This window comes from Diorhabda sublineata, chromosome 2 (genome assembly GCF_026230105.1).
Source record: "Diorhabda sublineata isolate icDioSubl1.1 chromosome 2, icDioSubl1.1, whole genome shotgun sequence".
Classification (NCBI taxonomy): Eukaryota; Metazoa; Arthropoda; class Insecta; order Coleoptera; family Chrysomelidae; genus Diorhabda; species Diorhabda sublineata.
This window is the reverse complement of record NC_079475.1, coordinates 35,087,954-35,108,239: the sequence shown is the minus strand read 5'-3', so window position 1 is coordinate 35,108,239 and position 20,286 is coordinate 35,087,954. Positions and strand designations below refer to the sequence as shown.

The 20,286-nt window shown below is 31.7% G+C and overlaps 1 protein-coding gene across 8 annotated transcripts in view; it reads left to right on the top strand.

Moving 5' to 3' along the window:
- Positions 1 to 17,353, top strand: part of LOC130452882 (uncharacterized) — a 46,974-nt gene extending 29,621 nt beyond the window's left edge. For 5 of the 8 annotated variants that reach the window (XM_056792373.1, XM_056792376.1, XM_056792375.1 and 2 more), the window contains 10 exons: positions 440 to 700; positions 1,505 to 1,595; positions 4,023 to 4,241; positions 5,759 to 5,985; positions 6,061 to 6,365; positions 6,421 to 6,778; positions 6,838 to 7,148; positions 8,096 to 8,283; positions 8,567 to 8,940; positions 10,677 to 17,353. In XM_056792373.1, the coding sequence (XP_056648351.1) occupies positions 440 to 700; positions 1,505 to 1,595; positions 4,023 to 4,241; positions 5,759 to 5,985; positions 6,061 to 6,365; positions 6,421 to 6,778; positions 6,838 to 7,148; positions 8,096 to 8,283; positions 8,567 to 8,940; positions 10,677 to 11,129 (2,787 nt within the window). In that variant the 3' untranslated portion in view covers positions 11,130 to 17,353. The remainder of the gene's footprint in view (positions 1 to 439; positions 701 to 1,504; positions 1,596 to 4,022; positions 4,242 to 5,758; positions 5,986 to 6,060; positions 6,366 to 6,420; positions 6,779 to 6,837; positions 7,149 to 8,095; positions 8,284 to 8,566; positions 8,941 to 10,676) is intronic. The other 3 variants (XM_056792380.1, XM_056792379.1, XM_056792378.1) reach the window with 2 other exon arrangements.
- The last annotated feature ends 2,933 nt before the right edge of the window (positions 17,354 to 20,286 follow it).

The window sequence follows — 20,286 nt, the reverse complement described above, 5'->3', positions numbered from 1 at the left end:
TGATTTTCCTTATCTAAAACTTTTTTGATATTCCTCTATTTCTGGTTCCACTACCTTTTTCAATCTTTCATTTATTAATGTTAGTATTTTGTATATGGAATTAAGCAACCTAATGCCTCTATAATTGCTAAAAGACCACTCTCTTGGTTTTGCTTCTGTTACCCTTACTCTTTTTTTGGACATACGGATACAAATATTAATTTAGATCATATTCTGCCTTATTCTTCGCTTTCGTTTAAATAGAATCTCTTCATAACAAGAAAGAAAATTATAAAATTATTGAAAAAAGGTGTGATTTCATGAAATTTTTAATTACAATATTATAGAGTTGGTTGAGAAAATCAGGCACGTTACAAATATTAATACTTCTGTCCAAATGGTTAACTCTTTATGTTCGAGTAATGGTTTTTACATTTTTCAGAGTATTATTGTGTTTTAGGCTTTGGGTCTACAAAGATCTCAAGCAACAGAGGAAGATACGAAGAAAAAGACTAAAGTGAAGCCATCTGGCTCGAGGGGTGAAAGTTATACTGGCACCTTAAAGACTGTGATTAAACTGAATCGTGATAAGAAAAAGGGAGGTAGGGGTATTGTGAAAAGTTCAAGCTTGCAGAAAACCAAATCAAAAAGCAATGCGAGTACAGAAGATGAACAAGCAGTCATTTCCGAGGAAACAAATAAAGGAAATAAAGAAAAAGAGGTAAATTTATTTTGAAATTATATCATATCCCCCAATTTCAATTATAGTAATCATAAAAACAAGTACTTGCTCTCCCTATTGGCATTTTCAATAGTTACTTTTTATGTAAATTGTGTTTAGAGGAATAGAGAAGCATTCAATTCCTGGTAGGGTTACTAGTATAAGTAAGAAATCCAAATTATAATTGAAAATACATGGAAAAAATTTCAATAGGAAGAAATTCTACTTATATTGAAGATAATCAACATCGTTAATAAGTCACATGATGCAAGGTTAGAAAAGCTTTGTACAGCTTTTACTAACTGGTAAACCTTAGCACTAGTTTTCTATCCTTATTGAACATACACTAATTTAGGTCCTGATTATTATACTTTAAGGACAGTACTATATGGTATTAGAAAATATTTTTCAGAACATGGGAATATCAATGTGAAATCATAAAAACTTACTTCCTATATACCAGTATAACTTTTAATAAAAAGTAGCCATAAGTTATGATCATCGTTTCACTTAGAGCACCTTGAGTCCACAAAAATAAGAAATGTCAGAAATATTTAAATTCGAAAAAATAGTTAAATATTTTTACCATAATAGTTTGAATATAAACGAAAAGAACCTAAGACATATCCTAACTTACCCATTCCCTCTACTTTCCAGTAGGTGCAGTGAAACAGTTAATAATTTATAGAATCTAAATTGTAATTAACTTGGTTAAAGATGTGACATGGATATTCCTATATTTTCTCCAGTACTGTATAATTTAATAATTTATGATAAAAATCACACAGATTCTTTGTTTTTCAGGCATCTTCCTTGACATGGAAACAAGGAACTCATTCTTCGGACACCGCTGGTGCGCACAGAAAATCACATTATTCTAACAGATCTAACATGGGTAATTATATGGTTAAGGGTCTATCTTATACTTTTCTTTCCATCACAGCACTTTCTAAGAGTGTAGTACACTTTTATTTTATTCTAGATGAGGAACTTCATGTAGTGTTTATAAAGTATATGCATGAAATTTTACATTTTTTATTTTGTAGTTTTTCTAAAAGATTCGATTTATGAATAATTCTACGACAAAATTTAAATTGTTTTAAGCTTAGTTCTGTCTTCTTCAATATTTCAGCACCCATAGCATATTCAGTCACTTGAAAATGCATCAAACAACAATACATGTCTTAAAAATATGTATCACTTGCTATTTTCATGTATATTCTCTTAAAAGCTACTTAAAAATCCTAATTTTTCTTTTTTTGGGATATGTTGGAAAAAGTTTCTTTATATATTTTCAATAAAAAAGGTTTGGTGGAGGAATATCAAGGGAAAAAATAAAGAATAATTTTTTAACACCACATTGGGTAATGTGTTGGTTTTTAAGCAAAAAATTCAAATTTAAATTTTTGAGATTTATTGTTACTGCAATGTATATGCCTTATTGGAGCTCTTTAGAATTTCCAAAGCATTTCTAACAGTATAATGAGCAAACATCAATTCTCTTGTTAGTGATCTCTCTCATTGAGATTATAGGCAACTTGTCAATATACAAAAATGTAGTGATTGAATAAGTTTCTCTTGTTTCACATCCTAATCAGATTTTCCATTCCATCCATTTACAAAAATCTCTCCTCAAGTTTTCCAACCCTAGTACAAACGTTTCATAAAATTTCTATTTTGTAAATTCCAAAAAACATAAACCATACATTTTAAAGAAATTCTATGAAGCTTTTTTCATTTCAACTTAATCTCCCATAATTTTATTCAAAGAATCTTCAATTTTTTTTAAACCTCCCAAATATGATACTGAACACACTATTTACACTACCATTACACCAACACTCACAATTACACTGTCTGACCCGCGTTTCGATAACGAAATTATCGTCTTCAGAGACTGAAAGTAAACTAATAACTTGATTTACCTGATTTATACTGAATTTTCCCACCAATAAAGCTTCTCCCGTGAAAATTAATTCCAGCGGGAAAAGTTCCTTGGAAGGAATCTTCACAATTATTCCTTGACTACTACATTATAGAGTGGGCTGTAAGGAATTGGCCCTTTGTCTTTATTTAAGCTTTTCTTGCATTGAGCAATTTCAATGCTTTCAAATGCATAAAACAATGTATTATTGGATACATTTTTTATCAATTTTAAATTATTAATATTTATGTCATGATTATGACTGGCAGCGTGATCTGCAATACTTGATTTTTCATTCTGTCCATATTTTTAATAAGCTATGTGCTCTTTAAACCGAACAATAATGGATCTCTTAGTCTGCCCAATATACCTCCCGTCACAATCACCACAGCTAATTACATATATACCACTCTTTTCCAAATTTGGTATTTATAAACCAATTTAAAACCCACTCTGTCAAATATAACTTCCAATCCCTTTGTATAAACAGGATTGAAAGGTACAATAGCAAATTTTTTGCTTTGAGTTTGGAAAAAAGTGGTTTCACATAGAGATTTCTTAAACCTATGATGGTGGAAAAATTCAGTATAAAATAGATAAGTCGAGTTATTAGGTTTTAGTTTATCTTCATTCAATGAAGACGTTAATTTGGTTATCGAAACGAGTAATTGTGAGTAGTTCGTAGGTGTAAACAGTGTGTTAAGTATGAATATCACCAACGGTTCCAGAAATTTCAACTTATTCCCTAATGTAAGTGAACATCTGTGTACCAAACCAAATTTTGGGTTGAGAAACAGATTAAAGCTATTGGGGGACAGATCTGTAAAATACAGTTGCATGGGTTGACCAAAGTAAATCGAGAGTTTTACGCAATTCCTGTCTCCAGCTTATCGAGTAATGATATGCAATAAACTGTATTTTTCTTTCAAAGCAGGCTCACTTTTGGCAACCCACTGTTTTAACTGTTCTTTTATCTTTGGAGTATAATGGTGGATCCTCGATATATTTTGCAAGTTGCTTTCAAATATGCTTAGATAGTCTCTTTGATTCATCATCTAATATCATTTGATTAAGGCTTTCGACATTGTTACAGTTTTTGGCCTTCCAGGGCGCTCATCATAACTTAAACTGGTACGGTATCTTTAAATCCAGCTTTCCAAAATTTTACACTACACAGTCTATATATAGTGTATGACTCTGTAGGCAGATTGACCTAAAAAATTCACTATAAATCAGCTTGTGTCTTTTCCTCAATGTTTGTTGCCAAATTATTCAAAGTGGTATAAGGTTTCAATACATTTAGTTCATGTTAATTTTAACTTTCGTAACACTTTCTATTTCTTACTACACTTTTCATATATATTCTAACATTCTATGAAATAATATTTTTTGTTATAGATGGTAGCAGTGAACATACATCCGACGGCGAATCAGCAGCTCAAGATGGAGCCATAAAAGCTCTGGTGATCCCGGAAAAAGCCAGTTCATTTAGTATACATCCTGGAAGGTTATGCAAAGATGAATGTTCATATTGTTTTGGAAAATTTGGTCTCTTCGATACGCCATGTCATATTGCCCAAATGAAAAGCATAGACAGACAAGACCGAATATTAGAAAGTAAGTCATACCGAATACCAGTCATCCGGACATCCGTTGGAGGTTTCGATGAATTTCCAAGTGTGATGTTCTAACTTTCGTTTCGCCGCGTGTAGCACTCGTTATAGTTCAGGATTTAGCCACACAGAACGATCGTAATCCCTCATGCCAAAACAAAAGACCGCCATTTTGTCAGTACGCTGGTTAAGTTGTGATATTGGTGATTACATATTGCACTGTATTTGCTGATCAATTAAGTTGTTGTTGTAAGTGAAGTCGACTAAACGTAAACGTGTCATTTTGTCATTTGTGAAAAAACACTGCAAACTAATGGTGATCCTAATTTCAAAGCTACAATTGGCTGGCTTCAACGTTTTAAATCTAGCCATGGAAAAAGGGAGCTAGACGTACAAGATGAAAGACTGTCAACTGATGTAGTATCTGCCGAAAATTTTAAGAAAACATTTAATGAATTTTGGAAAGCTGGTGGTTTTGAACACAAGAACATTTATAATGTGGACTAAACTGGTTTGAACTGGGAAAAGCTGCCAACCAAGTTCCTTGTTTCCAAAACGAAAACTCAGTGCCTGGGTACAAAGCCAGCAAAGTCCGCGTTACAGCCATGGTTTGCTCTAACTTTACTGGCGATCACAGGCTGCAGATGCTTATTATATGGAAAGCAAAGCAGTGTAGATGTTTCAAGGGTATAAGCAAGCTCCCTGTTGTATATAAAAATCAAAAAAGTGAAAAAATTGTGCAGCAGATAAAGAACAATAATCAAGAAGTAGGAGAGGAAGAGGAGGATGGAGAAAACACTGAAATAGTTGTTTCAACCCACGATGAGGTGTCTACTTGTTTGGAAAAAGCTATGAAATGGCTAAAACGTCAAGTTAGAATGACACCATTTCAACTTTTGTCCTTAAATAGATTTAGCTACAAAAAAACGTGTTTGTAGTAGTCTTAAACAAACGAAAAGTGATTTGATTTCTTTTGTCAGCATCCTTAAACGTACAGTGCTGTAATTTTCATAACTAAAGGTGTTCTGTAAAATCTGTTTGCTGTTTTCTGTTTAAAAACCCTATTATTCATATTACAGTGAGAATAAGACTGAAATCGATTCCAAATCAGTTATCCGGACACTGACATACATCAATTAGTCTGGATAATAGATATTCTTCTTGTCTTATTTGTATGCCTTCTGAGGCGTCCGAGCGGGACTTTGTTTCCTCTTCCTATCAGTTTGTAATTGGAGCAACTGTTTTTTTATCTTCTATTATTGTATTATATTACTGTTATTTGCCTTTTTTTCATTATTTCCAGTATCATTATATCCTCTTCACAAGTTTTTATGGTTTTATTTATACTTACTTTTGATTACCTTTTCTATCTATTTTTCATAACTTTTCATGTTTTATTATAACAACTCCCATTTTAAAGAAATTTCTTGTATTGTACCTACAAATTAGGTGAAATGTGTAGTAATTAAAAAAAATAATTATAATCATATTTATTAACACCTGTTTTTTTTTTAATTTCAGCTGAAAAACATTTGACACGAAATTCTTGTTTATGTGACGCCTGTTACAGACATGTTGACCGTAAATCAAATACACCTTCATATATGAACAAATCATTGAAGCGAAACTCTTTGGTAGCTCCTGGTCCAAGACAGAATCACTGCCACGTATTAGGTTGTTCCAAAGAAGCTTCAAATATACTTAGAAGAAAATGGATTATAAAAATGAGGAAGAGTATCTGTCAAGTAGTAAGTAATATAATGATATTTAGAAATAATTTCTTTTCTTTTAACGACTTTTATTAATTTAATCTTCTTTTATAGATAAATCTCGACTTGGACAACCCAGGCTTGCACTCAATCCCAATATGTGAGGAACATTATGCCGCACTGGAACATCTTATGATCTGTGCTATGTGCAAAAGAAGACTGGCTAGAAACCATATTCATTATTTAGGTCCTGAGACAACTGAACTGAATAATGCCTTAGCTTCGAATGGAATACCTTTGAAACTAAGTGACAAACCAGTTGTTTGTAAATTATGTAAATGTTTCGCTTCTATTATACTGAAAGATCCTACAGACAGACTAGAAACGAGCGTTAAATTCTTTGTTGAATACAAGAAGCGGTAGGTATTTTAGAAAACTAGAAATATGAAATAAAAACATTCGTTTTTTTTGCAGACTTCTTCATTTTAATGATATAGTGCCGATGGACGAATCCGCTGCAGAGGAACCTATTGCAGTTCCTAGCAGAGCAGAACGGATAGAAAATTTGAAAAAAAAGAAAAAACTGTTCAAAAATCCTGCTGCTATGGACTTCAATGACGATGGTTTAGATGAGCCGAAAAATAGAGAGGAAAGAGTTCCTTCCACAGATACAAACAGTCAACCACAATCGAGGTCAGAGTCACCTAGTGACGAATATAACGGGGTCGATTATAATACTCTAATACCCGCAATTGCGATGGAAGAGGGAAGTGATGGAGAATCGAAAAAAGATACTAAACAACCTAATATATTTAAGAAATTAACGGAAATGGTAATACAACTTTTCTTTTTTATTTTCAGTTTGTAATTTTTTTATAATTTCAATCGTAGCAGAGGGAAGGAGTAGAAATTGTTAAAATCGTAAAAACCGACAAACCGCGATCAAATGAAGCTATGAATAGAATTGGAATAAATCAAGCACTATCAGTTCGACAACTGCTTCCTGGTGAAGAATACATTTCCCTAAATGGCAACATAGATTTCGCGAATATTAAAGAAAAAACACCGGAAGGATGGGAAAAATGCACTAGCGTTATACAGTATGATGAAGAAACGAAAAGACTGTGGCAAGAATTGCAAAAACCTTATGGAAATCAAAGCAGCTTCTTGAGGCACCTTATCTTATTAGAAAAGTATTTTAGGTAAGTTTTAAACACATTTTCTAATTTCTTCGAATACTTAACCGACAGTCAGATCGAACAAGATTACCGATTTTTCGATATATTCATCCGTTTTTGACGTGGCAGGACGACCCGAACGTGAATCATCCTCAATATCTTCTGGGTCAGCTTATACTACTCAAACACGTGGACAAAACAAACATCCATTGTCATACACTAAATAAAAAATAAGTTTCAGTTGCAGTTTGTTAGATACTAAAAACAAAAAATACTTCATATTAAAAGTATTTAGTAATAATCGCGAAGCTTTTTACATAAGATAAATATCACAATATTTAGAAAATAGATTGAAAACAATTAGAAGTATGAATCAAATATAAATTATCATTAACTGAACATTTTGTAAATGTGATTATTTTTCTAAAGATCCTCGAGGTTCAAAATATATGTTTGATTAATCATATAACTGATTTATGATTGATTGTAATCATCAAACTGTACTCAAAGTATGGCGGAGTTATATAGTTAACTGATTTAAAAACAAATGAATAACCTTAAATGGTTTCTAATCAGTTAACTTGGCTCTTACAAGATGATTAAGAAAAGTAGGGAAAAAATGATTCAATAGAAAAAACTAAATTCCAAAGTATATTTTGTGTAAAGTGACTATTTTGACCTGCAGGCTACTAATTTGAACCACAGAGGCAACATATGTAACTATTTTTCAGAGTTTGTTATGCTGGGAACATATGGAATAATAAGATTCCTTATAATGATGTTAATGACAAATCAAATTTAACTTTGATAGTTTCTATTTTGAGGGTACTCATTAAATATTTTACTAAACGGATATCATCATTATAAGGTTACTTTTTAAATTTTTCTCTGAACAGTTATCATTATAACTTGACAATTATCATATTGAGACTACTAATTGAACAATAAATATAAATATTTTTTTGTTACAGAAATGGTGATCTGGTATTATCGCCTAACGCTAGTCATCATTCGATAAATTATAGTGAATCTGTACATAATAGATTAAGAGCATACGATAACATACCCACAAGTGCTGGGAATATACAACCGCTGAGTATGATTCCCTTTAATAAATTATCATCAAATAAGACCGTCACTAGTGGCATCATGAATTCAGGTTAGTCAAAAGAAATTTTAGTGTATAGAATCTTCATCTATATTCCAAATAAGATCTAGAAAGCCGCAATATATTTAAAAAATAATATTTGTGTGATGGCTCTTTGAAAATAACCAGATTTGTGAGAATTTGAATCATATTATTATATATTGTTACTTTACTCTTGTTTTATATTGGAAAAAAATGTATTGTACTATGTGGAACCCCCGTTTAATGTTTTATATTTGTCTGACTATTTTTAACATCAAATGTACACAGTAATCTAACTAAACTGTATTTTCAGCAGTGAATAATTCTACACCTATCTATTCATCAATAAATCCAACAAATACCACAACTTCCAAACCTATTGGAAGTACTGCTATGTCCGTCACCAGTATTCCTATCAATGTGACTAGGAGTGCACCTCTTACGATATCTCAACTAAATAGTCCACCTTTACTTCCGAGCACAGCTAATTTTCAACCTATCAGGCCGAAAATGGGAACGCCTCCAGGTTTAATTTCGTTACATCCCGGTACAGTTAGACCGATAGCTCCATTAGTAAAAGTGCCTCAACATCAAAAGATCAAATTTCCTATCACTAAAAATTGGAGACCAAATTTGATTCCAATCGATACCACTAAAAAAACTGAAAGAAAGACTGGATTAGTACAGGTAAATACTGTATTTGTTTATTGTATAGAAAATTTGTCAATGTGGAGTTCAAATAGCTATGTATTAATCTTGATTTGTCTTTTTATTCTACATTTCATTATTTAATCGCATCGATAAAGTTTTCTCGGAAGTGCAGTTTTAATTTTGAAAAGTTTTTAATTTTCTGTTATTTATAATCGGAAACTTTTAGAGGAGGGACGAAATTATTTGTGTGATATAAATGTAGAAAAAAATTTTGTTTTTACCCTATTCGTTGAAAGAGTTTATAATTTCATATAATCATCTAAAATATTGAAAATAATAAGTTATTTTTGTAAAACAATGAGGTAAAGGGAATTTATGGAAAGTTATTAGAAAAAGTTTATCAGTTGTGGAAATATTTTTAATTTATGTGCCAAAAAAGGATTTGAATTCTTCAAAACCTCAGTGACCTCATCATTCAACCAAATAAATCCAATTACGTCAACAATGCTTAGTAGAACACTTCATGTGACATTCTCCAAGCAAAAATAATGCATTCATAATTGTGGAAAAATCCAATGATAGTTCATTGACTTCAAAACATATTTAGTATGCTTGGTTCACCAAAAATGATCCAATCTTACAATGATCCACCTTTTAACAGTAAAGAAACTATTAAATTTTTGGCAACTATGGTATATAGAGTATCAAAACTGAACATTATTGGTCAGAAGTCAAAATATCCATTTTATTTTGTTTTGGAAAATAGAGAAGAAATTTTCCATCCGTAATACCGTCAAAATCGAAACCAGATGAAATTGATAACACAATCAAAAATAAACGGAGAACTTATGTTAACATCAAGAGATGTACCTAGTACCACAATCTAGCTCTTTGCAAGCAAGCAAAAAAAATAATTTAACACTACATTTGGAAAAAGTACCATTTAGAAAGTAAATACAAGAAATTCAATTTTTGAAAAAATTCATCCAATAATTTTCCAAGAAGAAATGGATGATTTATATCATCGAGTTTACTTGAAAACTCCTTATACATTCGGAAAAGAGTTGTACACTCAATATTAACATTTCTATGGTGCTTATAGTGTTATAACACAAAAAACTTTTCAAAACACATTTTCCTATAATATAACTAACTGGCCATGCAAAAATCTGGACGCAGTCATAACGGTCGTAAGGGTGTTCTACAAATTCTGGTGAGCAATAGCTGCAAGGGCAACGACGAAGCAGACTCACTCGACAGACTGGAATCGACGAACTCACCAATGGGCCCAGAATTCATTCTTGGTGTTGCTATCGCGTCTATCAACGGTCTGCTTGCTAGACGGATTCGGCAGAGATAGATAGAGACACATAGTATGAGACAAGTGAAGGCACGCATAAATGGACCCTCTGATTCTCTTACCAAACAACTGCTCCAATTAAATAGACGCCAAATCCGACTAGTGACCGGATTTTTAACCAGACAAAATATGCATTAGGATGATCCGAAGTGCCGCTGGTGCATGGAGGAGCTATCGTAGAGGCATATGTGCAAACATTATTGTTAAAATGCCTTTTTGGCACTTGTTTTTTATTTTAAATTGAGAAAAATAATCATTTTCATGACTGAACTGAAGAAATTGAATATTTCTAAGAAATTTTTAGATATTGTTTAAACAATATAAATCATTTTGACTCTGAGGACTTCGCAAGCTTGCCTGTTGAATATATTCTTTCTCATATCCAAATAAAATTCTGTTTTTGATTTTGTAGGTAATTTCCGGCGGAAAACCGTATCATATAACGCTTGAAGATTACAAGAAAATGTGTGCTATAAAGAGAAGTTTCGAATTGAAACAGAAACGCCTACAGGAAGCCCAGAATCCCAAACCAATTCTCGTAACGCATAACTCAGTTCTTAAATCAATTATTCCGAAAAAAGGTTTGGTTATTTCAAAAACGACTCCGTTCAGCTCCGCTTCTAAATCAGAGGCGGTCAACCAGCCTTCGATGCCCGAAGGAGTACCGGAAGGAGAAAACATCCTAGAAAAATTGGATAAACAAGTAGAAAAACTTGAATCCAAATTGAACGAAAAGACGACATCCCTCCTGTTGCCTCGGATACCGAAATCTTTAACAGTCATACCACAAACTGTACCTAGGAAAACTTCACGGCCTTCTAGTCCTGTGTTACTCATCACCAAAAACAACAGTAGCAAGTCATGATTGCATCCAGTGACAATGTTTTAAAGTGCCTATTAGATGTATAATGTGAGCTTGTAGGAATTTGGAAGTACTCCTTGACTATTAATTGTTAATTTGATGACATTTGCTGTTACAATGTCTATCAGTGAACTTGATTCATTTATACACTCAACGGTTACCATCAATAGTGAGGCCAAAGATACAAATATTTGGTATTTTAAGAATATTTTACATTGATGTAAAGGAAGTGAGCTCAAATTGATGGTGTTGATCTTTTTTTATTCTTTTTATTATGAATGTCTGTATATAGATTATATAATTTATCATTTTAAAAAATTAATGTACATAGTTTGTAATTATTGAAAAATTGATTGATTGAATTAATCCTTTTTGATTCTCCAGGATGGATAACTGATTTCCTCGGGGGTACATTGTCAATTCTATATATTTTTGACAAGGGAACTTTTTACTTCTGACCTTTACCAGGACCTTATAGATTTTCCCAATACTTTTGATCTACATAAAAACGAATAGCCTTTTTATTTATTTTTTTTTTTTCACCACTTTTGATAACTACTGTATAATTTTATACTTTTTACCACTACTTTTGATTTACTTTGATAGATAAGTAAGTCGGATTTATATAAATCTTACGATTTATTTTGTATTAAGTTTGATGAGAGAAAAGAAAAAATACCACATATATAAATATTACAAACGAATCTGTGGCTTTCTTCCTAAACTCCACATATTGTGGATTCCTTATATAAAAAAATGTGTTTGATTGGATGAAATCAATTAACACTGACCAATCAGTTCAATAAAAATACAAATAATACAATTACAGAGGCGGTTAATGAAAACTGATACATTTTCTACATTCTTGATTTTTTACATTACTGCAGTATAATATATGGTTAATTAATCTTTAGCATAACACTTCACTACATAAATCGCTCTAAATTTAAATCTTGCGTTAGTTTTGGGATACTCAATATTCATCTGGTGTCATATAAACATGTCTACAACTCAAAAAGATAATATTTCATGATAAGGTTATATTGTGTGAAAATTATTTTTTAGAATGCCTTTAACTCAGTCATCTTGTGTCATATAAATAGGTTCCTAAATTTCTTGGAATTTTCTTACAAAACTATTTCAGTGCTATGGGTTTAACCTGATACAGATCTTGAGTGAAATGATTTGTTATATGCAATAAAACAACTAACAATGCAATGTTGTTACCAATATAGAAGTATTAGTTGACGGCGGACAGTTAATTGTTACACAGAATCATCCATCAGATTTGTTGAAGACATGTTCCATCTGGCTCTTTTTTTAGTTTTCACCTAATTGTATCACACAAGCTAAGATTATAATTTTATATCATAATTCAAATAAACACAAAGTTCCATTTGAACATTTTTCATATTATTTTGATTAACAATGTAATTGAGGCCTTACAAATGAATAACTGACCTGCAATTGATATAACAACGGGTTGTGCAGCCAATGTTAGCTTACAATTCATTAATATGAATGTATATAAATATCTAAAAATTGTATAAATAGATGATTGTACAAATAATTAATACCATGTACTGAAATATATATTTCCTCATGCACTGTTTAAATGGCTACTACTAAGAAAAATACTTTTTAAGAAGTGATGAAATTATGTTGATCAATGATCAGTACCAAAGATTAAAATCTTATGCCAACATCCAGCAAATAACAGTAGTGATAGAAACCCAAACATACATAGATAGACTCATTAAAATGTATGCTCTACTTTTTTGATTTTTAGTAGATTTTTAATATCGCTCATTCATTTCAAATAAATGTGATCTGTACCATGTAACGTATTTAAATGATACATCGCTTTAATTTTCTTCAGTTCAATCAAAATTTTAGTTTATAATAACAACTATTGAATAATAGTTATGCTAACTTTATTTCAACCAGCTTATTTGATTTAGATAAAGTGGGTCATATATGGTGCGGGAGCAGGTAGGCAAATACTGTAATTTTTGTTTTGCCTAGTTTTTGTAAATCAAGTCAGCTCAGTAATTTCTTGGGCGGTTCGTAATTTCAAAGAGCTGCTGCTACTCCAAATCGCCCATAATTGAGGTAATGAATGATAACTGAAATAACTGAAAAAAATGATGGTACCGCACCCTGTATAAAATGTTTCTTTCGATATAGATATTTTAACGACCTCATATTTTAATATACGTTGCCGAAAGAGAAATTTTTTGATATTTTGGTAATATTTGACATCGGAATAAACAATTGTAACCTAAAATATAGTTTTATGATCTTTTATGAATACTTTCAGAAGCCGTTTGAACAGACCGTGACCAAATATCTATAATATTTTTTATTTTATTTTTTTATTTTTCTACCCCATTAATAATTAAGGTTATTTAATATATCTGGTACTTCCAGGTTTCAACTACCACTGTTGTCCTTAACAAATTTCAAAGTATTTTAAGTTTGAAATTTCATTTTATATAATGTTGGTATGATATAAAAAAATTTAATTCCTTAAGAAAGATTTGTTAAAATATTGACAGTTGAATATTTTTTTAATACAAAATAACTAGGAAGCGTGTAAATATTTTTGATTTGTAAATATTAGGATGTACCCTTTAGGCGAGTATATTTATACACGGTGCAAAAATTCTTTTAAATGAAAACTCTAAACTACACTCAAATTAACTGTTTGGTGTAATTCTGTAACTGTAAATTCTTTGCTTCTCTGTAGTGCAACGTCAAGACAATAATGTACACAAAGATTTTTGTTAAATGACTTTTTAATAACTAGAGTTTTCTTTTAGGAGAACTTTATGCGTTTGTAATTGCGGAATGTCTCAATCAAAGTTGCCGATATGATATCAGACAATGAACAATTGTTTTAAAACATTGTTGCAAAATTGATTCTTTTTTACTATTTATTTATTATTATTTTTTTTTATTTAATATATATTTATTTTTAAATTTACGAATATTATGTTTATACCAGACACAATGAGATTTATTTAGACAATTTTCTTCAATTTCAAAGTAGACAAAAATCATTGAAATTTGTCTTTCAAGTAACTACCAATAAAGTAGTAAACAATTTGACTGGTTTTTCTGATTGTGACATTCAGTATTTCAAAAAAATATCACATATTAAACTTGTAATTCATAAAACGTTAAAGCAATATTTTATTTAGTAAATACCTATATCAATATATTTTCTCTAAATATTCTGACACAGTAAAACCTGGCTAACTAGGACCTGGATAAGAGAAACCTCTATTAGTATTTCAACGAGGTCACAGTACTTTTTCATTAAATTAACAGGGGTTAATGGACTTTTCGAACTTGATTCAATGAGATTTGATTTATAGGACTTATTTCGCGTGTCCTCTGGCTTTAACCTACAATAAGACTCTTTTATGAGTACCTGAAAAATGTATGCTTCTGTTGGATTTTGATTGTAGAAAGTTAGGTGATCAAGTGTATATGGAAAATAAAATACCAAAGTACCCTATGTGTAGGTTAAAGCAAATACGGAAAAATATATCATTACGTGGACCAATGATTAAAAAATTTAAATTAGACCAATAATTATAATATTTTTGGTAGTAATGGATGGTTAGAGAGTTTCAATAGAAGAAACGATACAGCAATAAAAAATATTTGTAGTGAAAACAATTCTATGGACAACGAATGTAATGAAAATCCATTAATATGCTTTGGGGCTATCAAAACGTTAATAAATCTACGGTTCTAATTTAGTTTGTATTGTCTAATGTATTATTTAGAATGAAACAGTCAGTAGGTTAGATGAAAAGTTTATATCAATAAAAACTGTAACGATATAAAGTTTAAAACAAAGGAAATATTAACGTAACGTCTTTTAAGTATTTAAACAAAATAATACTTCTCCGGAAATCTTACGTCATTCAGATTCGCGCTTTTCGGCTATTATATTACATGACCCTTCTTACAATAGGTTCATCACGATGTTGTCCTGACACAAAAAACTTCATAAGTTAAAAGAATAGAGTAGAGATGGGAGAAAACGAAAAACGATAACTAAGTGGAAAAGAAACGAAACTAGAAATTTCAAAAATCTTTATGTTTATTGACATAACTTACAATTTGCTCAAATTAGACTGTGAGTTTATTGCACTCATCCACCAATATCAAAAGTAGATTGCAACTCATGAAGCAGAATATAATCAACAATTTCAAGGTTTATTACAGAAAAGAAATTTTAGAAGAGAGCAATGATGATGACATCGTTTCCACATTCTTCTTTGGACACAGGAGAACTAGAAAAATATTGTGAAGAGACTTTGGTGAAAAATCTAAAACGTGAGGCTATTGAAGCCTTTAGAAACTTCACATAAATATTTTGTGATGTCAACTAACCAGTTTCAGCAAATAGCATCATACAATAAACACTGATTGTTCATTTATCCACACTTGATTCGTAATACCAAACATAGGCATTTTTATTTTCCATTTCCACTTGTATAAATGGAATAATAGTAAATTTCGACCTCTATAAATGAGGAACTCTGCAAATTGGATAAAACCTTTTTAAAAGATGCAAAATACTTGATCCCTTCAGATCCCACTTGACCAGGTTTTACTCTAGTTGAAATTTTCTATGGAACTGTTCAAATTTTGATCACAAATATTAATTTTGATTTCATAAATCTATAGAAACTTATTTCAACAGAATTTTGAATAATATAATATATTTCAATTGGCCATCAAAGTAACTTGCATAAATATCAGTAAATTCTTTCCTATTAATACCTAGATCATTTTTTTTAACCTACAATTTATTGAGAAATTTCACTTTACTTTAAGCTTTTTTGATTGGTTTTCTCTGATTTTTCTTTTTCTTGATGATTCTGAGTTAATTCTCATTCAGTATTCCCTGACTATATATCTGTTATAAGAAAAATATTTTCTTTGTTCTGGAAATATATTATTAAAAAAATTATATATATCATGTACATCTCTGCATCGCAAAATTAATGCTTATTTTCAAACTGACACCAGTGGATTTTTCTATTTTCTACAATATTAACAAAATCCCTCGAGAAATTCAAACTGTCATTTCTGAAGTCTGTTCACTTTGTACTTTGGTAGAGACAGAGTTCAAATTTTGTAAGTTATAATAACCACAAACTGCACCAAGAGTAAAAATTATGTGACGCTTCCAGAGCACTTGTGCAGGAAGACTTGCAGTTAAAGTAGCCTTCGACTTGGGGTAACAATCTACTTAGCCAGAAGATTATCACAATTTTGGCGGACCAGCAATAACAAAAGAAGACCGGGATCGCCATAAGGTGTTAAGTTTAGACATCATAAATTAACTAAGATACAAAATAAAGTAGGAAAAAATCGACCTTACTCCCTTTAGAATTGCAATTAGTTTTCTTTTAATTACTGATGACGGCTAAAACATAGTGTATCAACGTCTTTCAAAGCGGTACGCAACATTTTCGAAATATTAAGCTATAGTAGATAAAGGAAGTGTTATACCCTGTGCCATTGGTTTGGAGGCCTGCACGAAATTGGTTGTGAATAGACGTTTTAGAACCACGTGTAGAGCCTTATGCACCCATTGTAAGAAAGTAATTTGTCTTAAGCATGTATGCATAAGGCTAAAGTAGTAGCTAGACCTGCATAAAGTCTGATTGCAATCCTTTATGTAGATCTATATGGAAGCAGAAAGAGAGTAGAAAAAAATATTTTTTTCAAAAATGATGAAATATACATACTTATGGTCCTCTGGCAACGGGTCATTTTTCAGATTGAATTATGCGTTAGTTTTGCGGGACAGTCTATTTAATGAATTTATATAGTAATCTTTTTATTTTCAAAAATTTAGGAAATTGTATAGATTTTAAAATGAAAAAATTAATGATGGTGGGATAAACACAAAGTTTTGTGATCAATTATTTTAACAATTTTGCAGAAATCAATAATTTATGCATTTTCTAAGATGTACTTATATAAAAAATCAATTTTATTTGAGGTTATGTCTTTTTTACTGTCCAAAAATCATAGTTAATCTTTATTATAACAAATAGACAAACCTGTATATTTTTTATGTTCATTTGTATGTGTTGTCCATTATTTTCAACCTTTGACGCTGTTTGTCAAAACGTGGTGTTAACAAGGTTAATTTTATTTTTATGATCAAATAAAAATTGGTCCAATTACAAATATTATTTATTTTTTCTTTAATATCCTCTATCCTAAACCATTCGTCTCACTATATTAAGTCTCTGCTGGGTAGATAGGCTTGCTAAAAGTGGGACGGTGGGGGAGACAGTAACAGTGTACCGATAGAAGATGATATTGACACATGAATCAGAGCCAAACATGATATATGGTCAAACAAAAGTAACTGAAGTGAACGCAATAAAGATAGTAAGATTCCCGAACCACTCAAAGCAGAATATCATTGGAGTAATCACTGGACATTGTACTGTTGGCACAAGACTTCAGAAATATGAAGTGACAACGAAGAATTATTGGTAAAGTGTAACGAAGAAGAAGAGACATAGAGCATTTGCTTTGCTGGTGCCCTGCCTTGATGGAGAAACGACGTCAAATCTGGGGAGCGACACAATTAATTGCCTAGAAAAATAGCAGAAGTAGAAATTGAAAAAGTAAAAGCTTTATTCTGGGTTGGAAATGCTCAAAAATAAGCTGGTTAGTTATTTAACCAAGTTTCCAAATCGTTAAAAATAAAAGCACTAGGCCTCTGACTGAAACACGACCAATCTAGATCGAGGTTGTACTTTTAATACCCTGAACCCTAAACTACTCTATTTATTTTTGACTTCTAACTCTATCGTTTCCTCATTTCCTGATTATGAATATTGAACAAATATTAGTAACAGTATAAGTTTCATTTCATAAGTATCAAGAACACTCTGTACTCAACAAATACAAACACCCCATTTGTTTTCAAATTGAGGGGAAGAAAAGACTGTATATATATATATATATATATATATATATATATACAGACAAAAGTCGCGCAACCAATTGAAAAAAAATGACATTGCGTAGCAAAAGTACAAAATTTATTGGAAAAAAAAAACGAAATACACAAAATTAGTTTGAAGCAAGGCAAAGGCTGACTCCTTGGCATCATAACAGATGTTCGAAATGACCTCCTTCTTGTTCTGTGCACTTCAGACATCGCTTCTTAACAGCTTTACAGATGCGCGCAAGTGTAGGTTTATCTGCATTTAGCGTATCGACTTCGTTGGTGATTATGTTTTTCATGGTCTCCACATCTGGTAAAGCATTTTTGAACACCCTATCCTTTAAAATTCCCCACACTGCAAAATCTAAAGGAGTCAGGTCAGGAGATCTTGGAGGCCATTCCATTTGACCTCATCTACCAATCCAATCCGGAAAATTTTGATTTAGGAATTCGCGAACAATTACAGCGTAATGGGCCGGCGCGCCATCTTGTTGAAGAGTTAACACACGACCAGAAAAATCCGGGTTATTATTCAGTTCTTCGCGCAGTTCCAGTTCAAGAAATCAAGGTATGCAGCACCTGTTACTGTTGTGTCGAAAAAGTAAGGGCCAATGATTCCGAAGGAGCCAACACCAAGCCATACCGTTACACCTGGAACATTTAATTCTTCTTGGATGGTGATATGCGGATTATCTGTAGACTAGTATCAATTGTGTCTGTTGATTCGGCCATTTAATTTAAATTGTACTTCATCTGACCACAAAATGGTTTTAAAGAAGTCTTTGAACGCTTCACATCGAATTACGTACCACTCAGCAAACTGAAGTCTGCGGTCCGGATCGTCTTCTGTTAATGCTTGTAAAAGACGTGGTCTGTAAACATGCATACCTACTTCCTTCATTATTCGCTGCAAGCTGGAACTAGAAATTTCCAATTCATGGCAAGCTTTACGGACTGATCGCGCCGGTGTTTCAACAAAACTCTCAGCGACGATGTGTAGGTTTTCTGCAGTTCGCACGCTGCGTGGCCGCCCCGAACCCTTCGTATCATTAACAGTACCATTTTTTTCGAACCTTTTTATTAAGCGATACACAGTTTCACGCCTCGGAACTTGACTGTTAGGAAATTTTTCGGCAAAATCGGAGAAAATGTTTTGATAATCGGCATGATAACGGTAGTACGAGGTCACTAAAAACACGCGTTCCGCAATTGTGAACCGATAACTCGATCCCGTTGCCATGGTTACCCATTCGTTACACATTTAAATACCCTCACCGCTCCTTTACACACTAACAACTGTAAGATATTCGGTAGAAACGCGTGAAACCGACTCATGCGCATTTTGTGTTAGCGTTGCGCGACTTTTGGGCCACTCGTTATATATATACAAGTTGAACCGCGTTGAAATTTTGAAAATTCTCGACTTTTCTGCTCCCATTTTGGAGCCCTTCCCGGTACGATTATTGATTTTTTAATAGTAATCACATCTTTTATTCAAAACTCGTCAATTATCAATCTGATAAATTTTAGCGATACGTATTCTTATAGGAAATTAAATTTCTTAGAAAAAAGCCTTCTTAGCTTCAATTAATGTTAAACAAGCCGTTCCTTGTAATCATGTCTTAAACATTGATTTATTTTTTTCCTTTTTATCGAAACGCAAAATATAGGAAGACGATTCGCGTTACTAGGTTATGTTTTGTGTCATAATTGTTTTGCTCAGGTCATAGTTTTAACTCAGTTATATATTTTGGTGGTTTTTCTTTGAGCCTCTTTCCAAGTTTCCACATACTTTTCAACCATACTGCAGTATTGTAGCTTAATAATGTTTCGTTGTAACTAACTTTTTTTAATAATAAAGTATGGAGTGTAGAGGTAAGGAAAACCATCTCATCGTCAGTGCATCAAAAAATGTTCGCTGAAAGGAAGCAAATTAAGGAGGCGGTTTAGCAGAAAGTGGAAATATTTTAAAAACAGCGCAAGAAATTGTTACAATAGGATAGTAAATTAAATTTTAATAACAATAAAGTCAATAAATTCACAACAATATAAAAACCAAAGTTTCTAAAAAAGCGTGTTAATATCAAATCACTATCCACGTTTTTTGAACAATTTCAGAGATTATAATTACCAAATTATATTTTAATACATAAGTAGTTG